This window comes from Oncorhynchus masou, chromosome 25, assembly GCF_036934945.1.
Source record: "Oncorhynchus masou masou isolate Uvic2021 chromosome 25, UVic_Omas_1.1, whole genome shotgun sequence".
In the NCBI taxonomy this organism is placed as follows: domain Eukaryota; kingdom Metazoa; phylum Chordata; class Actinopteri; order Salmoniformes; family Salmonidae; genus Oncorhynchus; species Oncorhynchus masou.
Window position 1 is genome coordinate 15,776,465 of NC_088236.1, and position 19,949 is coordinate 15,796,413.

Below are 19,949 nucleotides of genomic sequence, written 5' to 3' on the forward strand. Positions count from 1 at the left end.
TGGTGGAATTGTTCATCTTCAGAATAGTGATGGTGAGGGGAGAGAAAAAAAATCAACAATTACATATTGTGATATTATTTCAGTATTTGACTCCAAGTATCGATTTGTAAAAACAAATACAATATATATTTAATGCTACTGTAGGTAGCGTTCGCTGGCGCGGGTTGGCTGAACCTGTGCCAAAACTGGTATATTTTATCATATAGCTTCTCCAGCTTCTTTTTAAATAGTGAACCAACATGTTTTCAGCACTTTTATTTCGATGACTGATCGAAAACTAGTTTTCTCATGCTCTCTTTCAACTCTCTGCAGCAGACCTATATTGGGCAATATGTTTAGAAAATCAAATCGCATTACAATCACAGTATCAAAATACAATACATATCATATCAGCACCAAGTCCCTGGAAATTCTGAGCCCTATTTCAGAACAGCAAGCAGTTTAGAACTTGTTCTAGTAGTTTAACATTGAGTTAAGGTGTGAAGGTGGCTGGTACACAGACGCAAACGGTGTCTGGACAACATGCAAATATAATGCCAAGCCACTGGTGTTTTCATCATGTCCGCCTGTCTAGTCAGCCAATGGTATTGTGCGCCTTGTGCGGCATTAACAAAATACATCTACCCCCAAACGTCGGACAAGGGGAGGAGTAGTTTTGTAATTTAATTAACTTACATGACATTAACCCTGCAGCTCATACCAAACTATCAGGTTCTTAATTTTCTCCCTGCTCTGATTGGTTTCTTTCACATGCTGGAAGCTTGCCTTATTGAACCCACAATACAGGTACTGGGCTATGGGAATGTGTACATCTACATCTATCCCCATAGTAGTTCCACAGCCAGGGCTGCAACATGGCCTTCTGAGTGCCACACTTCAGAACCAATAAACTTTAATACAGTCAGCGCTTTAGTCCAGTACTTCAGCATTGGCCCAGTTTGTCATTTTATTTGTTTGTTCATTCATTAGAGGCAAATCTACATGACAATGAAAGATAATCCATAATTCTATAGAGATCCTAATCTATGACTAATATAACAGCTGCATCATAAAACACGTTCTCACTATATTTGAAGTCATTATAATCACACTTCTAATCAGAAACTCGTCTTCATCCTTTTTCAACAGAAAGTATCAAGGCACAAGGAAAGACCCAAATGAAGATGGTTGGAGTCCTACAATGTTTATTCATCCAAAGGGGTACGCAAGAGAATGGCCGTGGACAGGCAAAAAGGTCAAAACCCGATCAGAGTCCAGGAGGTACAGAGTGGCAGACAGGCTCGTAGTCAAGGCAAGCAGAATGGTCAGGTAGGCGGGTACAAAGTACATAAAACAGGCAAGGGTCAAAACCAGGAGGACTAGAAAAAGGAGAATGCAAAAAAGTAGGAAAACCACTGGTTGACTTGGAAACATACAAGACGAACTGGCACAGAGAGACAGGAAACACTGGGGAAAACAAGCGACATCTGGAGGGATTTCAGACAATAACGAGGACAGGTGAAACTGATCAGGGTGTGACAGAAAGAGCCACTTGGGACCCAGCTTGACTCATAGGCAGGTAGCCTAGTGGTTAGAGTATTGGACTAGGAACCGAAAGTTTGCAAGATCGAATCCCTAAGCTGAAAAGGTAAAGATCTGTCATTCTGACTTGCCTAGTTAAATAAAAAAGGTAGAACATTTTTTATTTAAATTAGAAAACATAAAAAATAAATTATATTAAAATGGAGGAAAAAAAAGATAGGCTTTGCCAACAGTTTAAAGCCATTGTATTTATCTGAACTGAAAGAGGAAACTTGTAAGGGTAAGGTTCTCCATAAGGTCAAGTTGAAGTGGAGAAAAGGCTATTGTCTCAACTTACTCAGACATACAGTGGGGCAAAGAATTATTAGTCAGCCACCAATTGTGCAAGTTCACCCACTTAAAAAGATGAGAGAGGCCTGTAATTTTCATCATAGGTACACTTCAACTATGACAGACAAAATGAGAAGAAAAAAAATCCAGAAAATCACATTGTAGGATTTTTTATGAATTTATTTGCAAATTATGGTTGAAAATCAGTATTTCGTCACCTACAAACAAGCAAGATTTCTGGCTCCCACAGACCTGTAACTTCTTCTTTAAGAGGCTCCTCTGTCCTCCACTCGTTACTTGTACTAGCGTCGAGCAATCCCGTATCCGGGAGCGTAATCATAGCCTCAAGCTCATTAGCATAACGCAACGTTAACTATTCATGAAAATCGCAAATGAAATTAAATAAATATATTGGCTCACAAGCTTAGCCTTTTGTTAACAACACTGTCATCTCAGATTTTCAAAATATGCTTTTCAACCATAGCTACACAAGCATTTGTGTAAGAGTATTGATAGCTAGCATAGCATTAAGCCTAGCATTCAGCTGGCAACATTTTCACAAAAACAAGAAAAGCATTCAAATAAAACAATTTACCTTTGAAGAACTTCGGATGTTTTCAATGAGGAGACTCTCAGTTAGATAGCAAATGTTCAGTTTTTCAAAAAAGATTATTTGTGTAAGGAGAAATCGCTCCGTTTTGTTCATCACGTTTGGTTAAGAAAAAAAAAAACGAAAATTCAGTCATTACAACGCCAAACTTTTTTCCAAATTAACTCCATAATATCGACAGAAACATGGCAAACGTTGTTTAGAATCAATCCTCAAGGTGTTTTTCACATATCTATTCGATGATAAATCATTCGTGGCAGTTGCCTTTCTCCTCTGAACCTAATGGAAAAGTGGACGCAGCTGGAGATTGCGCAATAATTTCGACGGAGGACCCCAAGCGGACACCTGGTAAATGTAGTCTCTTATGGTCAATCTTCCAATGATATGCCTACAAATACGTCACAATGCTGCAGACACCTTGGGGAAACGACAGAAAGCGTAGGCTCATTCCTGGCGCATTCACAGCCATATAAGGAGACATTGGAACACAGCGCATTCAAAATCTGTGGCATTTCCTGTATGAAATTTCATCTTGGTTTCACCTGTAGCATTAGTTCTGGGGCACTCACAGACAATATCTTTGCAGTTTTGGAAACGTCAGAGTGTTTTCTTTCCAAATCTGTCAATTATATGCATAGTCGAGCATCTTTTCGTGACAAAATATCTTGTTTAAAACGGGAACGTTTTTTTATCCAAAAGAGCGCCCACTATATCGAAGAAGTTAATGGCACTTGTTTGAACTTGTTATCAGTATAAAAGACACCTGTCCACAACCTCAAACAGTCACACTCCAAACTCCACTATGGCCAAGACCAAAGAGCTGTCAAAGGACAACAGAAACAAAATTGTAGACCTGCACCAGGCTGGGAAGACTGAATCTGCAATAGGTAAGCAGCTTGGTTTGAAGAAATCAACTGTGGGAGCAATTATTAGGAGATGGAAGATATACAAGACCACTGAAACTCCCTCGATCTGGGGCTCCACGCAAGATCTCACCCCGTGGGGTCAAAATTATCACAAGAACGGTGAGCAAAAATCCCAGAACCACACGGGGGGACCTAGTGAATGACCTGTAGAGAGCTGTGACCAAAGTAACAAAGCCTACCATCAGTAACACACTACGCCGCCAGGGACTCAAATCCTGCAGTGCCAGACGTGTCCCCCTGCTTAAGCCAGTACATTTCCAGGCCCGTCTTAAGTTTGCTAGAGAGCCTTTGAATGATCCAGAAGAAGATTGGGAGAATGTCATATGGTCAGATGAAACCAAAATATTACTTTTTGGTAAAAACTCAACTCGTCGTGTTTGGAGGACAAAGAATGCTGAATTGCATCCAAAGAACACCATAACTACTGTGAAGCATGGGGGTGGAAACATCATGCTTTGGGGCTGTTTTTCTGCAAAGGGACCAGGACGACTGATCTGTGTAAAGGAAAGAATGAATGGGGCCATGTATTGTGAGATTTTGAGTGAAAACCTCCTTCCATCAGCAAGAGCATTGAAGAGGAAACATGGCTGGGTCGTTCAGCATGACAATGATCCCAAACACACCGCCCGGGCAACGAAGGAGTGGCTTCGTAAGAAACATTTCAAGGTCCTGGAGTGGCCTAGCCAGTCTCCAGATCTCAACACCATAGAACATCTTTGGAGGGAGTTGAAAGTCTGTGTTGCCCAGCAACAGCCCCAAAACATCACTGCTCTAGAGGAGATCTGCATGGAGGAATGGGCCAAAATACCAGCAACAATGTGGGAAAACCTTGTGAAGACTTACAGAAAACTTTTGACCTCTGTTATATACCCTTTGTCGGCAATGACAAAGTATTGAGATAAACTTTTGTTATTGACCAAATACTTGTTTTTCACCATAATTTGCAAATAAATTTATTAAAAAATCCTACAATGTGATTTTCTGGATTTTTTTTTCTCATTTTGTCTGTCATAGTTGAAGGGTACCGATGATGAAAATTACAGGCCTCATCTTTTTAAGAGGGAGAACTTGCACAATTAGTGTCTGACTAAATACTTTTTTTGCCCCACTGTATCAGGGGAAGACTCGTTCGGGTTCAATTAAAACTGTAACTAGGCTACTTCAGATGTTGCTCGGCCTGTGGCGTTACCATGACAACCAGTCAAATATGTTTCCCCTTGTTCGGTTTATTGTGTTACTCTCACTTATACTGCCAGCCGAAGGATGCCAAAGAAAATTTTGCCTTCACTTCCCCCGGTTTCTACTTATCAATTGTCTCTTTCTTGCTCTCATTCACCCTCGTTCACATGCCGACATTCCTTTTTCGTCCTCTACAAATGCCCCTCTCTGTTTAATAACATAGCGAGAGAATAGTAATGGCCATGGTTTCCCAGACAACTAATGACAATCACCACAAACAGACAATCGGACAGAGACATGAAAAAAAAGAGGGCTGATTGCGCAACAGGGTTGTTCAGAATTGTGTCCCCCAAAAGCCAGCCTTGTATAAAAGTGGAATGAACTATAAGCTAATTTAAAATGTTCTGATTAACACCACAAACACATACAGACTGAAAACGGCAGCCATTTCTTTAATTGACTGATGATTGCTCATAGCAGTCCTTTGTCTCTATTTTCATTACAGTTATTGATTAACTCTTTGAAAAGACAATGATGACAAAAACATACTATACAAACCACTGCCATTGTAAAGTACTTTTCAGAGTGGAGTCAGATCATTTACTGCATTTCCCCCCATTGTTTCAATAGACAGGTGTGTGTGTGTGTGTGTGTGTGTGTGTGTGTCCCAACTTTTATTTATTTATTGAGAGACAAGCTTAAAATTATCTTTACTGATCATAATTTTCACTTGTCTGACAGCTTGCATGATGACGAGTTTCTCACACGACTGGCCTATCTGGGTGATGTTTTTTTCTCGCCTGAATGATCTGAAATTGAGGCAATGATTAAGAAGTTGGAGCTCTATTCTGTCTGCATTAACAAGGAAAACACACAGGTCCTTTCATTTGCAGGAGTTTTTTTGTGTGCAAATGAGCTCAAGGTCACAGACAATGTGGCGTTCTGCATTAGCATCGAATAGCCCCCGTGATATGCAACTTTTCAGGGAAGTTAGGAACAAATATACACAGGCAGTTAGGAAAGCTAAGGCTAGGTTTTTCAAGCAGATATTTGCATCCTGTAGTACTAACTCAAAAAAGTTCTGGCACACTGTAAAGTCCATGGAGAAAAAAAGAGCACCTCCTCCCAGCTGCCCACTGCTCTGAGGCTAGGAAACACTGTCACCACCGATAAATCCACTATAATTGAGAATTTCAATAAGCATTTTTCTACGGCTGGCCATGCTTTCCACCTGGCTACCCGTCCCCCGATCAACAGCCCTCCACCCCCCACAGCAACACGCCCAAAACCTCCCCCACTTATCCTTCACCCAAATCCAGATAGCTGATGTTCTGAAAGAGCTGCAAAATCTGGGCCCCTACAAATCACCCGGGCTAGACAATCTGGACCCTCTCTTTCTAAAATGATCTACCGAAATTGTTGCAACCCCTTTTACTAGCCTGTTAAACGTATCTTTCGTATCATCTGAGATTCCTATAGATTGGAAAGCTGCCGCGGTCATCCCCCTCTTCAAAGGGCAAACTCCTACAGACCTATATCTATTCTACCCTGCCTTTCTAAGGTCTTCGAAAGCCAAGTTAACAAACAGATTACCGACCATTTCGAATCCCACCATAGCTGGTCATGGGTGCACCTCAGCCACGCTCAAGGTCCTAAACAATATCATACCCGCCATCGATAAGAGACATTACTGTATAGCCGTATTCGTCGACCTGGCCAAGGCTTTCGACTCTGTCAATCACAACATTCTTATTGGCAGACTCAACAGTCTTGGTTTCTCAAATGATTGCCTCGTCTGGTTCACCAACTACTTCTCTGATCGATTTGACACACTGAACTCTGAGGGCCTGTTGTCAGGACCTCTGGCAGTCTCTATGGGGGTGCCACAGAGTTCAATTCTCAGGCAGACTCTTCTCTGTATACATCAATGACGTCGCTCTTGCTGCAGGTGATTCCTTGATCCGCCTCTACACAGACGACACGATTCTGTATACTTATGGCCCTTCTTTGGACACTGTCTTAACGAACCTCCAGATGAGCTTCGACGCCATACAACTCTCCTTCCGTGGCATCCAACTGCCCTTAAATGCAAGTAAAACTAAATGCATGCACTTCAAACGATCGCTGCACATACCTGCCCGCAGGTCCAGCATCACTACTCTGGACGGTTCCTACTTAGAATATGTGGACAACTACAAATACCTAGGTGTCTGGTTAGACTGTAAACTCTCCTTCCAGACTCACATTAAACATCTCCAATCCAAAATTAAATCTAGAATCGGCTTCCTATTTCGCAACAAAGCACCCTTCACTCATGCTGCCAAACATACCCTCGCAAAACTGACCATCCTACCGATCCTCGACTTAGGCGATCTCATTTACAAAATAGCCTCTAACACTCTACTCAACAAATTGGTTGCAGTCTATCACAGTGCCATTTGTTTTGTCACCAAAGCCCCATATACCACCCACCACTGCGACATGTACGCTCTCGTTGGCTTGCCCTCGCTTCATACTCGTTGCCAAACCCACTGGCTCCAGGTCATCAACAAGTCTCTGCTAGGTAAAGCCCCTCCTTATCTCAGCTCACTGGTCACCATAGCAGCACCCACCCGTAGCACCGCTCCAGCAGGTATATCTCCCTGGTCACCCCCAAAGCCAATTCTTCCTTTGGCCGCCTCTCGAACTGCAAAAATCACTAAAGCTGGAGACTCTTACCTCCCTCACTAGCTTTAAGCACCAGCTGTCAGAGCAGCTCACAGATCACTGCATCTGTACATAGCTCATCTGTAAATAGCGCATCCAATATACCTCATCCCCATACTGTATTTATTTACTTATCTTGCTCCTTTGCACACCAGTATCTCTACTGGCACATTCATCTTCTGCACATTCTACCATTCCAGTGTTTAATTGCTATATTGTAATTACTTTGCCACCATGGCCTATTTATTGCCTTACCTCTCTTGTCCTACCTCGTTTGCACATGCTGTATATAGACTTTTCTCATGTATTATTGATTGTGTTTGTTTATTCCATGTGTAACTCTGTGTTGTTGTATGTGTCAAACTGCTTTGCTTTATCTTGGCCAGGTCGCAGTTGCAAATGACAACTTGTTCTCAACTAGCCTACCTGGTTAAATAAAGGTGAAATAAAATAAAATGTCAAATGTGATATAGCGAAGCGCCGGAGTGAGCAATTACGCAGATACTTTCCTGTAATGGATGACACAAACAACTGGATTCGTTATCCCTTTCATGCCCTGCCTCCAGTCCACTTACCAATATAGGAACAAGAGTCTCATCGAAATTGCGAACATGCGGTTCTGTGAAAATGGAATTTAATCAGAAGCCACTGCCCGATTTCTGGATTGGGCTGGGCTCAGTTTCTTGCCTTGGCAAATCGCGCTGTTGAGACACTGATGCTCTTTGCAACCACGCACCTATGTGAGAGTGGATTCTCGGCCCTCACTAGCATGAAAACTAAATACAGGCACAGACTGTGTGGAGAATAATTTAAGAATCTCTCCAATACAAACCAACATTGCAGAGTTATGTGCATCCTTTCAAGCACAACTTTCTCATTAACCTGTGGTGAGTTATTCACCATTTTTGATGAACAAATAAGGTTTTATGTGTAAGATGGTTAAATAAAGAGCAAAACTATTGATTATTATATTATTTGTGCCCTGGTCCTATAAGAACTCTTTGTCACTTCCCACAAGTCGGGTTGTGACAAAAACTCTCACTCATTCTTATGTTTAATAAAAGTATCGTATAGTGTGTGTGACAGGCTTACAATGATGGCAAAAAGCAACATTTGAGAGTGCGCTGACCCTGGTGCTAGAGCGGGTACGCAGCTGGAGGTTGAATGTTTGAAGGAGTACGGGACTGTAAAAAATGTGGGAACCACTGGTGTAGGGTAATAAGCCATCTTTTCATCTTTTTAAGTGGGAGAACTTCCGCAATTGGTGGCTGACTAAATACTCTTTTGCCCACTGTATGTATATACTGTACTCTATACCATCTACTGCATCTTGCCATCTTTATGTAATACATGTATCACTAGCCACTTTAAAACTATGCCACGATTAGATTTACATACCATACATTACTTATCTCATATGAATATACTGTACTCTATACCATCTACTGCATCTTGCCTATGCTGTTCTGTACCATCACTCATTCATATATTTTTATGTACATATTCTTTATCCCTTTACACTTGTGTGTATAAGGTAGTAGTTTTGGAATTGTTAGGTTAGATTACTCGTTGGTTACTACTGCATTGACGGTACTAGAAGCACAAGCATTTCGCTACACTCGCATTTACATCTGCTAACCATGTGTATGTGACAAATAAAATTGATTTGATTTGGTTAAGTGCTTTGCTCAAGGGCACAGCGATTCTAACTAGCGACCTTTCGGTTGCTGGCTTAACGCTCTAACCGCTAGGCTACCTGAAGCCTTTATTTTTTACTATCTGAATACTAATAGCCAACACCTGATTGTAACTAGACCAATCAGACACACCTTGCCTTATATTATACGTATCCAAGCCTCTCAGATCTGAGAGAGTCAGTAAGTGCAGAGGAAAGGGTTTGGAATGCATCCTGATACCCAATTTCAGAACATGACACAGGCTAGGAGGCAGGCTAGGAGGCAGGCTAGGAGGCAGGCTAGGAGGCAGGCTAGGAGGCAGGCTAGGAGGCAGGCTAGGAGGCAGGCTAGGAGGCAGGCTAGGAGGCAGGCTAGGAAGCAGGCTAGGAAGCAGGCTAGGAAGCAGGATGGAAAGCAGGTTAGGAGGCAGGTTAGGAGGCAGGCTAGGAGGTAGGCTAGGAGGCAGGCTAGGCACCACTGGGAGTTAAACAGCACCTTGGCTGTAGACACACTCACTGCTCCCTCAGCCTCAGATCACACTAGGCACTATCACGAAAACCATTACAGAAAGAAAGGAACAACAGATTCATCATAAACTACCTACACTTGGCGGCTTTTCTATTCTGGTTGGCTATGAAGCGTCTCCACTTCAAAAAGGAGGAAATATAGTTAAATTGCACACATTCTTTTCACTTGGTGACATATACAGGGCCTTCAGGAAATATTCACACCCCTTTACTTTCTCAACATTTTGTTACAAAGTGGGTTAAAATTGATTTAAGTAATTTTATTGTCAATGATCTCCACAAAATACGCTGTCAGTGGAAGAAAAAAAACATGTCATTATATATATTTTTTATGGAAAATAAAATTCGTATTTTGATTAGATAACTATTCAACTCCTTGAGTCAATACAGGTTAGAATCACCTTTGGCAGCAATTACAGCTGCGAGTCTTTCAGGGCAAGACTAAGAGCTTTGCACACCTGGATTGTACAAAATTTGCCCATTATTCTTTTTTAAATTCTTCAAGCTCTGTCATGGCATATATTTTCAAGCTGATTTAAATCAAAACAGAGACAAAGAAACTCAGGAACATTCAATATCATCTTGGTAAGTAACTCCAGTGTATATTTGGCCTTGCGTTTTAGGTTATTGCCCTGCTGAAAGGTGGATTTGTCTCCCAGTGTGTGTTGGAAGGCAGACTGAATCAGGTTTTCCTCTAGGACTTTGCCTGTGCTTAGCTCCATTCATTTTTCTTCTTGAAAATATGAAGAGTGGTACTCAGTGATGTGTTGTGTTGATTTTTTTGCCACATTTTTTTTTGCACTAATACTTTAGTGCATTATTGCAAACAATATGCATGTTTTAGAATAATACCATTCCTTCTTTTCAATCTGTCATTTGTCATAGTATTGTGGAGTAACTACAATGTTGTTGATCCATCCTCAGTTTTCTCCTATCACAGCCATGTAACTGATTTAAAAATCACCTTTGGACTCATGGTGAAATCCCTGAGCAGTTTCCATCCTCTCTGTCAACTGAATTAGGAAGGACATCTGTATCTTTTTAATGACTGGGTGTTGCTTCACCTAGAATGTTCCCACATATGCTGAGCACTTGTTGGCTGCTTTTCCTTCACTCTGCGGTCCAACTCATCCCAAACCATCTCAATTGGGTTGAGATCGGGTGATAGTGGAGGTCAGGTCATCTGATGCAGCACTCCATCACTCTCCTTCTTGGTAAAATAGCCCTTACACAGCCTGGATGTATGGTGGGTCATTGTCCTGTTGAAAAACAAATGACAGTCCCACTTAGCACAGAACAGATGGGATGGTGTATCGCTTCAGAATGCTGTGGTAGCCATTCTGGTTAAGTGTGCCTAGAATTCTAAATAAATCACTGAAAACTGTCACCAGCAAAGCACCCCCACATCATCACACATCCTCCTCCATGCTTCACGGTGGGAACCACACATGCAGAGATCATCCGTTCACTCTCACAAAGACACAGTGGTTGGACATTTGGACTCGTCAGACCAAAGGACAGATTTAAACCAGTCTAATGTCCATTACTTGTGTTTCTTGGCCCAAGCAAGTCTCTTCTTTTTATTGGTGTCCTTTAGTAGTGGTTTCTATGCAGAAAATGGGCCGTGAAGGCCTGATTCATACAGTCTCCTATGAGAAGTTGATGTTGAGATGTGTCTGTTACTTTAACTCTGTGAAGCATTTATTTGGGCTGAAATGTCTGAGGCTGGTAACTCTAATGAACTTATCCTCTGCAGCAGAGGTAACTCTGGGTCTTTCTTTCCGGTGGCGGTCCTCATGAGAGCCAGTTTCATCATAGCTCTTGATGGTTTTGTGACTGCACTTGAAGAAACTTTCAAAGTTCTTGACATTTTCCCAATTGACTGACATTCATGTCTTAAAGTAATGATGGACTGTTGTTTCTTTTTGTTTATTTGAACTGTTCTTGCCATAATATGGACTTGGTATTTTACCAAACATGGCTATCTTCTGTACACCACCCTAACCTTGTCACAACACAACTGATTGGCTCAAACGCATTAAGGAAAGAAATTCCACAAATTAACCTTTAACTAGGCACACCTGTTAATTGAAATCCATTTCTGCTAAATACCTCATGAAGCTGGTTGAGAGAATGCCAAGAGTGTGCAAAGCAAAGCTGTCATCAAGGCAAAGGGTGGTTACTTTGAAGAATCTAAAATATATTTTGATTTGTTTAACACTTTTTTGGTTACTACATGATTCCATATGTGTTATTTCATAGTTTTGATGTCTACACTATTGTTCTACAATGTAGGAAATAGTAAAAAATAAGATAACCCTGGAATGAGTAAGTGTGTCCAAACTTTTGACTGGTACTGTATCTATATATATACACATATAAAAATAATGTTTTACATAATTACACTTTGACATTATGGGGTATTCTGTGTACATCAGTGACAGGAAAAATAAATCATTGGCCACTCTAACAAATGGATCACTAGTCACTGTATTAATGCCACTTCAATAATGAGGTTTTCATATCTTGCACTACTCATCGCAGATACTGTATTTTATACCATCTATTGCATCTCGTCTATGCCGGTCGGTCATGGCTCATTCATATATTTATATGTGGATATTCGTATTCCATCCCTTTACTTAGAATTGTGTGTATTATGTCATTTTTGTGGAATTGTTAGATTACTAGTAGCACAAGCATTTTGCTACACCCACAATAACATCTGCTAACCATGTATGTGACCAATACAATTTGATTTGAAAATCTAAATGTAATACATTTTAAATTCAGGCTGTAACAATAAAATATGGAAAAAGGGGTGTGAATACTTTCTGAAGGGACTTTTACTGTTTTTCTTCCTCAGCTCAGATAGGCTCATCCATTATACAAGCATCTCCCAATCTTATAATCATGTTATGTGTTTCTAAGTTACATCAAAATATGCACAAAACATGTCTAGCTTCAAACCAACGTCCAGAATGTGATGATCTGTGGTATCTCTACATGGGTTGTTACTCCGCCAGCCTCTGGCTGAGCAGGAGACTGACAGTAATCAATTGTAAGAGCTTTCGAAAGCCCTGGACAGTAAAATGTTCATCTGCATTTCGGTTATTAAAAGCATCCATAAATCAACATTATCGCAGCACTGCGGCGCATCCACGACTCCTACGTAAACCGTTTTCAATTCCATCTTTAGATATTGAATAATTGTAATAATTGCAGGGGGGAAACATAATTCTCCACCCGATCCTCTCAGGGTTCCGCATAATGAAGATAAAAACGAGATGGAGGCATACACTACCGGTCAAAAGCTTTACTATTCTCTACATTGTAGAATAAAACTGAAGACATCAAAACAATGAAATAACAGATATGGAATCATGTAGTAACCAAAAAAGTGTAACCAAATCAAAATATATTTTATATTTGAAAGTCTTCAAATAGCCATCCTTTGCCTTGGTGACAGCTTTGCACACCTGGAATGCATTTCAATTAACAGGTGTGCCTAGTTAAAGGTTAATATGTGAGTTTGAGCCAATCAATCAGTTGTCTTTTGACAAGGAAGGGGGGTATACAGAAGACAGCCCTATTTGGTAAAATACCAAGTCCATATTATGGCAAGAACAGTCAAATAAGCAAAGAGAAACGGAAGTCCATCATTACTTTTAAACATGAAGGTCAGTCAATCTGGAACATTTCAGGAACTTTGAAAGTTTCTTCAAGTGCAGTCGCAAAAACCATCAAGCACTATGATGAAACTGGCTCTCATGAGGACCGCCACAGGAAAGGAAGACAAAGTTACCACTGCTGTAGAGGATAAGTTCATTAGAGTTACCAGCCTCAGAAAATGCAGCACAAATAAAGTTCAAGTAACAGACACATCTCAACATCAACATCAACTGTTCAGAGGAGACCACGTGAATCAGGACTTCAAGGTTGAATTGTTGCAAAGAAACTACTACTAAAGGACACCAATAAGAAGAAGAGACTTGCTTGGGCCAAGAAACATGAACAACGGTCATTAGACTGGTGGAAATTTGTCTTTTGGTCTGGAGTCCAAATTGGAGATTTTTGGTTCCAACCGCCATGTCTTTGTGAGATGAGTTGTGGGTGAACGGATGATCATTGCATTTCCCACCGTAAAGCATGGAGGAGGAGGTATTATGGTGTGGGTGTGCTTTGCTGGTGACACTGTCTGTGATTTATTTAGAATTCAAGGCACACTTAACCAGCATGGCTACCACAGCATTCTGCAGTGATACGCCATTCCATCTGGTTTGGACTGAGTGGGACTATCATTTGTTTTTCAACAGGACAATGACCCACCACACCTCCAGGCTGTGTAAGGGCTATGTTACCAAGAAGAAGAATGATGGAGTGCTGCATCAGATGACCTGACCTCCACAATCCCCCGACCTCAACCAAATTGAGATGGTTTGAGATGAGTCGGACCGCAGAGTGAAGGAAAAGCAGCCAACAAGTGCTCAGCATATGTGGGAACTCCTTCAAGACTGTTGGAAAAGCATTCCAGGTGAAGCTAATTGAGAAAATGCCAAGAGTGTGCAAGCTGTCATCCAGGCAAAGGGTGGCTATTTGAAGAATCTCAAATATAAAATACATCTTGATTTGTTTTTTACATTTATTTTACCTTTATTTAACTAGGCAAGTCAGTTAAGAACAAATTTTTATTTTCAATTATGGCCTAGGAACAGTGGGTTACCTGCCTGTTCAGGGGTAGAACGACTGATTTGTACCTTGTCAGCTCGGGGGTTTGAACTTGCAACCTTCGGTTACAAGTCCAACGCTCTAACCACTAGACTACCCTGCTGCCCTGACGTTTAACACTTTATTGGTTACTACATGATTCTATGTGTTATTTCATCGTTCTGATGTCTTCACTATTACTCTACAATGTAGAAAATAGTGCAACCCGTCGATGAGTAGGTGTTCTAAAACGTTTGACCGGTAGTGTATGTAGCTCTGTTGTGTTACTGTCAGACAGAGTCCTTACTGAGCGAGCTCGTCCAGTGCCTTTTGTGTCATCACCATTAAGACAAAGAAGTCAAACAACACAGTTAATCAAGTTAGCAGCTAATTATCAATTACCAAAGACAAAAAGAGCTAATGGAAAGCTAAGAGAGCTGATTAATAACAGTATAATACACTTAGGTCCAGTTTCCAGGACACAGATAAACAGGATACTTCCGGTTTTAGCAATGAGGGCCTTTATTTTCTTCCCCAGAGTCAGATGAACTCATGGATACCAGTTCTCTCTCTGTGCAGTTTAAAGGAAGTTGCGAACTAGTGCAAGCGCAATTGCTAAATGGCATAGGCATAATGACTATATAGGGTCTGCTGGTATTCCATAGATTTCCAGTCATTGCGTTACATAGATAAAGGGCCTCATTGCCAAAATCCCAAAGTATCCCTTTAAGCCTGGTCCTGGACAAAAAGCATGTAACTTTTTTTAAATAGGGATTTTGCTTTTTAGTCCAGGATTGGGCTTAATCTGTGTCATTTGACCATTCTACACCCAAATCTGGTATTTTGCCAAGGGCTTATAGTTCCCAGCCCTCCATCTGTCTGCATGCCTGTCTATCTGCCTATCCCCTCTACTTCTCTTATTATTAAGACAAGAACATACTGAACAGTTGAACATAAACAAAAGCAAACCATGCCCAATGTGCATTTTGTGTTGAGCGTGTTCCTGCCGTCAGCCTCTCCAGCTTCCGGTAGCTCTGTGGATGGTGTTGCTTGGCTTCCCTGCATCAGGCGCTGTGAGTCTAATGACTAACCTCCATCATACCTGTCTGTGCTCTGCTACTTGACCTTGTTGGCTGAGGGTCTGGAAGTGGGTACAGCCCGTTGACCTGCTGAGCCCTCAGGTAATAACTGTAACCTACTGAGCAATCACTACATTACAGCTCCCTATTGCTATAATGCAGCTCATAACTACAGACCAAGAGGCAGGAGATAGGGTAAGGATCAGTGTAAGGGGCAGGGGTAAGGGGCAAGGGGCAGGGGTAAGGAGCAAGGGGCAGGGGTAAGGAGCAAGGGGCAGGGTAAGGAGCAAGGGGCAGGGTAAGGAGCAAGGGACAGGGTAAGGAGCAAGGGACAGGGTAAGGAGCAAGGGACAGGGTAACACGCAGGGGACAAGGTGAGGGCAGGGTAAGGAGCAAGGAGCAGGGTAAGGGGGCAGGGAAGGAGCAAGGGGCAGGGTAAGGAGCAAGGGACAGGGTAAGGAGCAAGGGACAGGGTAAGGGGCAGGGTAAGGAGCAAGGGACAGGGTAACACGCAGGGGACAAGGTGAGGACAGGGTAAGGAGCAAGGGACAGGGTAAGGAGCAAGGGACAGGGTAAGGAGCAAGGGACAGGGTAAGGAGCAAGGGACAGGGTAAGGGGCAAGGGACAGGGTAAGGAGCAAGGGACAGGGTAAGGGGCAAGGGACAGGGTAAGGGGCAAGGGACAGGGTAAGGGGCAAGGGACAGGGTAAGGGGCAAGGGACAGGGTAAGGGGCAAGGGACAGGGTAAGGAGCAAGGGACAGGGTAAGGAGCAAGGGACAGGGTAAGGGGCAAGGGACAGGGTAAGGGGCAAGGGACAGGGTAAGGGGCAAGGGACAGGGTAAGGGGCAAGGGACAGGGTAAGGGGCAAGGGACAGGGAAATGGGCAAGGGACAGGGAAAGGGGCAAGGGACAGGGAAAGGGGCAAGGGACAGGGAAAGGGGCAAGGGACAGGGAAAGGGGCAAGGGACAGGGAAAGGGGCAAGGGACAGGGGCAAGGGATAGGAGCAAGGGACAGGGTAAGGAGCAGGGTAAGGGGCAGGGTAAGGAGCAAGGGACAGGGTAAGGGACAGGGTAAGGAGCAAGGAACGGGGTAAGGGACGGGGTAAGGGACAGGGTAAGGGGCAAGGGACAGGGTAAGGGGCAAGGGACAGGGGCAGGGTAAGGAGCAAGGGACAGGGTAAGGGACAAGGGACGGGGTAAGGGGCAAGGGACAGGGTAAGGGGCAAGGGACAGGGTAAGGGGCAAGGGACAGGGTAAGGGGCAAGGGACAGGGTAAAGGGGTAAGGAGCAAGGGACAGGGTAAGGAGCAAGGGACAGGGTAAGGGGTAAGGAGCAAGGGACAGGGTAAGGGGTAAGGGGCAAGGGACGGGGTAAGGGGCAGGGTAAGGAGCAAGGGAAGGGGTAAGGGGCAGGGTAAGGAGCAAGGGACAGGGTAAGGGACAGGGTAAGGGCAAGGGGCAGGGAAAGGGGCAAGGGACAGGGAAAGGGGCAAGGGACAGGGAAAGGGGCAAGGGACAGGGTAAGGAGCAAGGGACAGGGTAATGGGGCAAGGGACAGGGTAAGGGGCAGGGACAGGGCAGGGGTAAGGGACAGGGTAAGGGGCAAGGGACAGGGTAAGGAGCAAGGGACAGGGAAAGGGGCAAGGGACAGGGCAAGGGACAGGGTAAGGGGCAGGGTAAGGGACAGGGTAAGGGGCAGGGTGAGGAGCAAGGGACAGGGTAAGGAGCAAGGGACAGGGTAAGGAGCAAGGGACAGGGTAAGGAGGGCAAGGGACAGGGTAAGGGACAGGGACAGGGTAAGGGGCAAGGGACAGGGACAGGGGCAGGGTAAGGAGCAAGGGACAGGGTAAGGCGCGAGGGACAGGGTAAGGAGCAAGGGACAGGGTAAGGGGCAGGGTAAGGGGCAAGGGACAGGGTAAGGGGCAAGGGACAGGGTAAGGGGCAAGGGACAGGGTAAGGAGCAAGGGACAGGGAAATGGGCAAGGGACAGGGAAATGGGCAAGGGACAGGGAAAGGGGCAAGGGACAGGGAAAGGGGCAAGGGACAGGGAAAGGGCAAGGGACAGGGAAAGGGGCAAGGGAAGGGGCAGGGATAGGAGCAAGGGACAGGGTAAGGAGGGCAGGGTAAGGGACAGGGCAAGGGAGGAGCAAGGGACAGGGTAAGGAGCAAGGGACAGGGTAAGGAGCAAGGGACGGGGTAAGGGGGCAAGGGACAGGGACAAGGGGCAAGGGGCAGGGACAGTGCAAGGGGCAGGGTAAGGGGGCAAGGGACAGGGTAAGGAGCAAGGGACAGGGTAAGGGGCAAGGGACAGGGTAAGGGACGGGGCAAGGGACAGGGTAAGGAGCAAGGGACAGGGTAAGGGGCAAGGGACAGGGTAAGGAGCAAGGGACAGGGTAATGGGGCAAGGGTAAGGGGCAAGGGACAGGGTAAGGAGCAAGGGACAGGGTAAGGGACAGGGTAAGGGACAAGGTAAGGGGCAGGGACAGGGGGAAAGGGGCAGGGCAGGGTAAGGGGCAGGGTAAGGAGCAAGGGACAGGGTAAAGGGCAAGGGACAGGGTGAGGAGCAAGGGACAGGGTAAGGAGCAAGGGACAGGGTAAGGGGCAGGGTAAGGAGCAAGGGGCAGGGTAAGGAGCAAGGGGCAGGGTAAGGAGCAAGGGGCAGGGTAAGGGGCAAGGGACAGGGTAAGGAGCAAGGGACAGGGTAATGGGGCAAGGGACAGGGGCAAGGGGCAGGGTAAGGGGCAAGGTAAGGAGCAAGGGACGGGGTAAGGGACAAGGTAAGGAGCAAGGGACAGGGAAAGGGGCAAGGGGCAGGGTAAGGGGCAAGGGTAAGGGGCAGGGTAAGGAGCAAGGGACAGGATAAGGAGCAGGGTAAGGGGCAGGGTAAGGAGCAAGGGACGGGGTAAGGGACAAGGGACAGGGTAAGGGGCAGGGTAAGGGACAGGGTAAGGGGCAGGGTAAGGGGCAAGGGACAGGGTAAGGGGCAAGGGACAGGGTAAGGGGCAAGGGACAGGGTAAGGGGCAAGGGACAGGGTAAGGGGCAAGGGACAGGGTAAGGGGCAAGGGACAGGGTAAGGGGCAAGGGACAGGGTAAGGGGCAAGGGACAGGGTAAGGGGCAAGGGACAGGGTAAGGGGCAAGGGGCAGGGTAAGGGGCAAGGGGCAGGGTAAGGGGCAAGGGGCAGGGTAAGGGGCAAGGGTAAGGGGCAGGGTAAGGAGCAAGGGACGGGGTAAGGGACAAGGGACAGGGTAAGGGACAAGGGGCAAGGGACGGAGCAAGGGACGGGGTAAGGAGCAAGGGACGGGGTAAGGAGCAAGGGACGGGGTAAGGAGCAAGGGACGGGGTAAGGAGCAAGGGACGGGGTAAGGGGCAAGGAACAGGGCAAGGGGCAGGGTAAGGGGCAGGGTAAGGGGCAAGGGGCAGGGTAAGGGGCAAGGGGCAGGGTAAGGGGCAAGGGACAGGGTAAGGGGCAAGGGACAGGGTAAGGGGCAAGGGACAGGGTAAGGGGCAAGGGACAGGGTAAGGGGCAAGGGACAGGGTAAGGGGCAAGGGACAGGGTAAGGGGCAAGGGACAGGGTAAGGGGCAAGAGGCAAGGTAAGGGGCAAGAGGCAAGGTAAGGGGCAAGGGACAGGGTAAGGGGCAAGGGACAGAGTAAGGGGCAAGGGACAGGGTAAGGGGCAAGGGGCAGGTTAAGGGGCAAGGGACAGGGTAACCCCTCAGAGCCTGGTTCCTCTCTACCCAGCACAGCCAGAAGAGGACTGGCCACCCCTCAGAGTCTGGTTCCTCTCTAGGTTTCTTCCTAGGTTCCAGCCTTTCTATGGAGTTTTTCCGAGCCACCGTGATTCTACATCTGCATTGCTTGCTCTTTGGGGTTTTAGACAGGGTATCTGTATAAGCACTTTGTGGCAACTGCGGATGCAAAAAAAGCTTTATGAAATTCATCTGATTGATTGAGCAAACAACCATGTTCTAGACCAATAGAGGCCAACATTTGCAGGCAGGGGTAACAGAGATACCCAGCGGGGCCCGTCCTGCTAAAGTAATGCTAGGGGAAACACTGACAGAGAGTAACTATGGTGATGCTCGTACCGGGATCATCCAGTTGGCCAGGTCTCCCGTCTTAGACACCTGCATGGCTCCCAGCATCGTCAGGTTGATGTGACCACTGCAGAGAGACGACAAACAATCACCAGTCAATCTACTGTACACAGAGTACAAAACATTAATAACTGCTCTCTCCATGACAGACTGACCAGGTGGAAGATATGATCCCTTATTGATGTCACTTGTTAAATCCAATTCAATCAATCGGTGAATAACATTCAGAGGATGAATGGGCAAGACAAAAGATTTCAGTGCCTTTGAACGGGGTATGGTAGTAGGAGCCAGGCGCACCGGTTTGAGTGTGACAAGAACAGCAACAATGCACACAGTTTCCTGTGTGTCTCAAGAATGGTCCACCACCCAAAGGACGTGTTTTATACACTCAGTGTATACAGTGCATTAGGAAAGTGTTCCTAATGTTTTGTTCACTCAGTGTATACAGTGCATTAGGAAAGTGTTCCTAATGTTTTGTTCACTCAGTGTATACAGTGCATTAGGAAAGTGTTCCTAATGTTTTGTTCACTCAGTGTATACAGTGCATTAGGAAAGTGTTCCTAATGTTTTATACACTCAGTGTATACAGT

General features: G+C 45.1%; 1 protein-coding gene across 1 annotated transcript in view; it reads right to left on the reverse strand.

Annotated features, from left to right (window-relative positions):
- Positions 1–19,949, reverse strand: part of LOC135513818 (succinyl-CoA:3-ketoacid coenzyme A transferase 1, mitochondrial-like) — a 111,095-nt gene that overhangs the window by 33,355 nt on the left and 57,791 nt on the right. Inside the window, exon 13 of the mRNA XM_064936766.1 lies at positions 19,351–19,426. Within this exon, the coding sequence (XP_064792838.1) occupies positions 19,351–19,426 (76 nt within the window). The remainder of the gene's footprint in view (positions 1–19,350; positions 19,427–19,949) is intronic.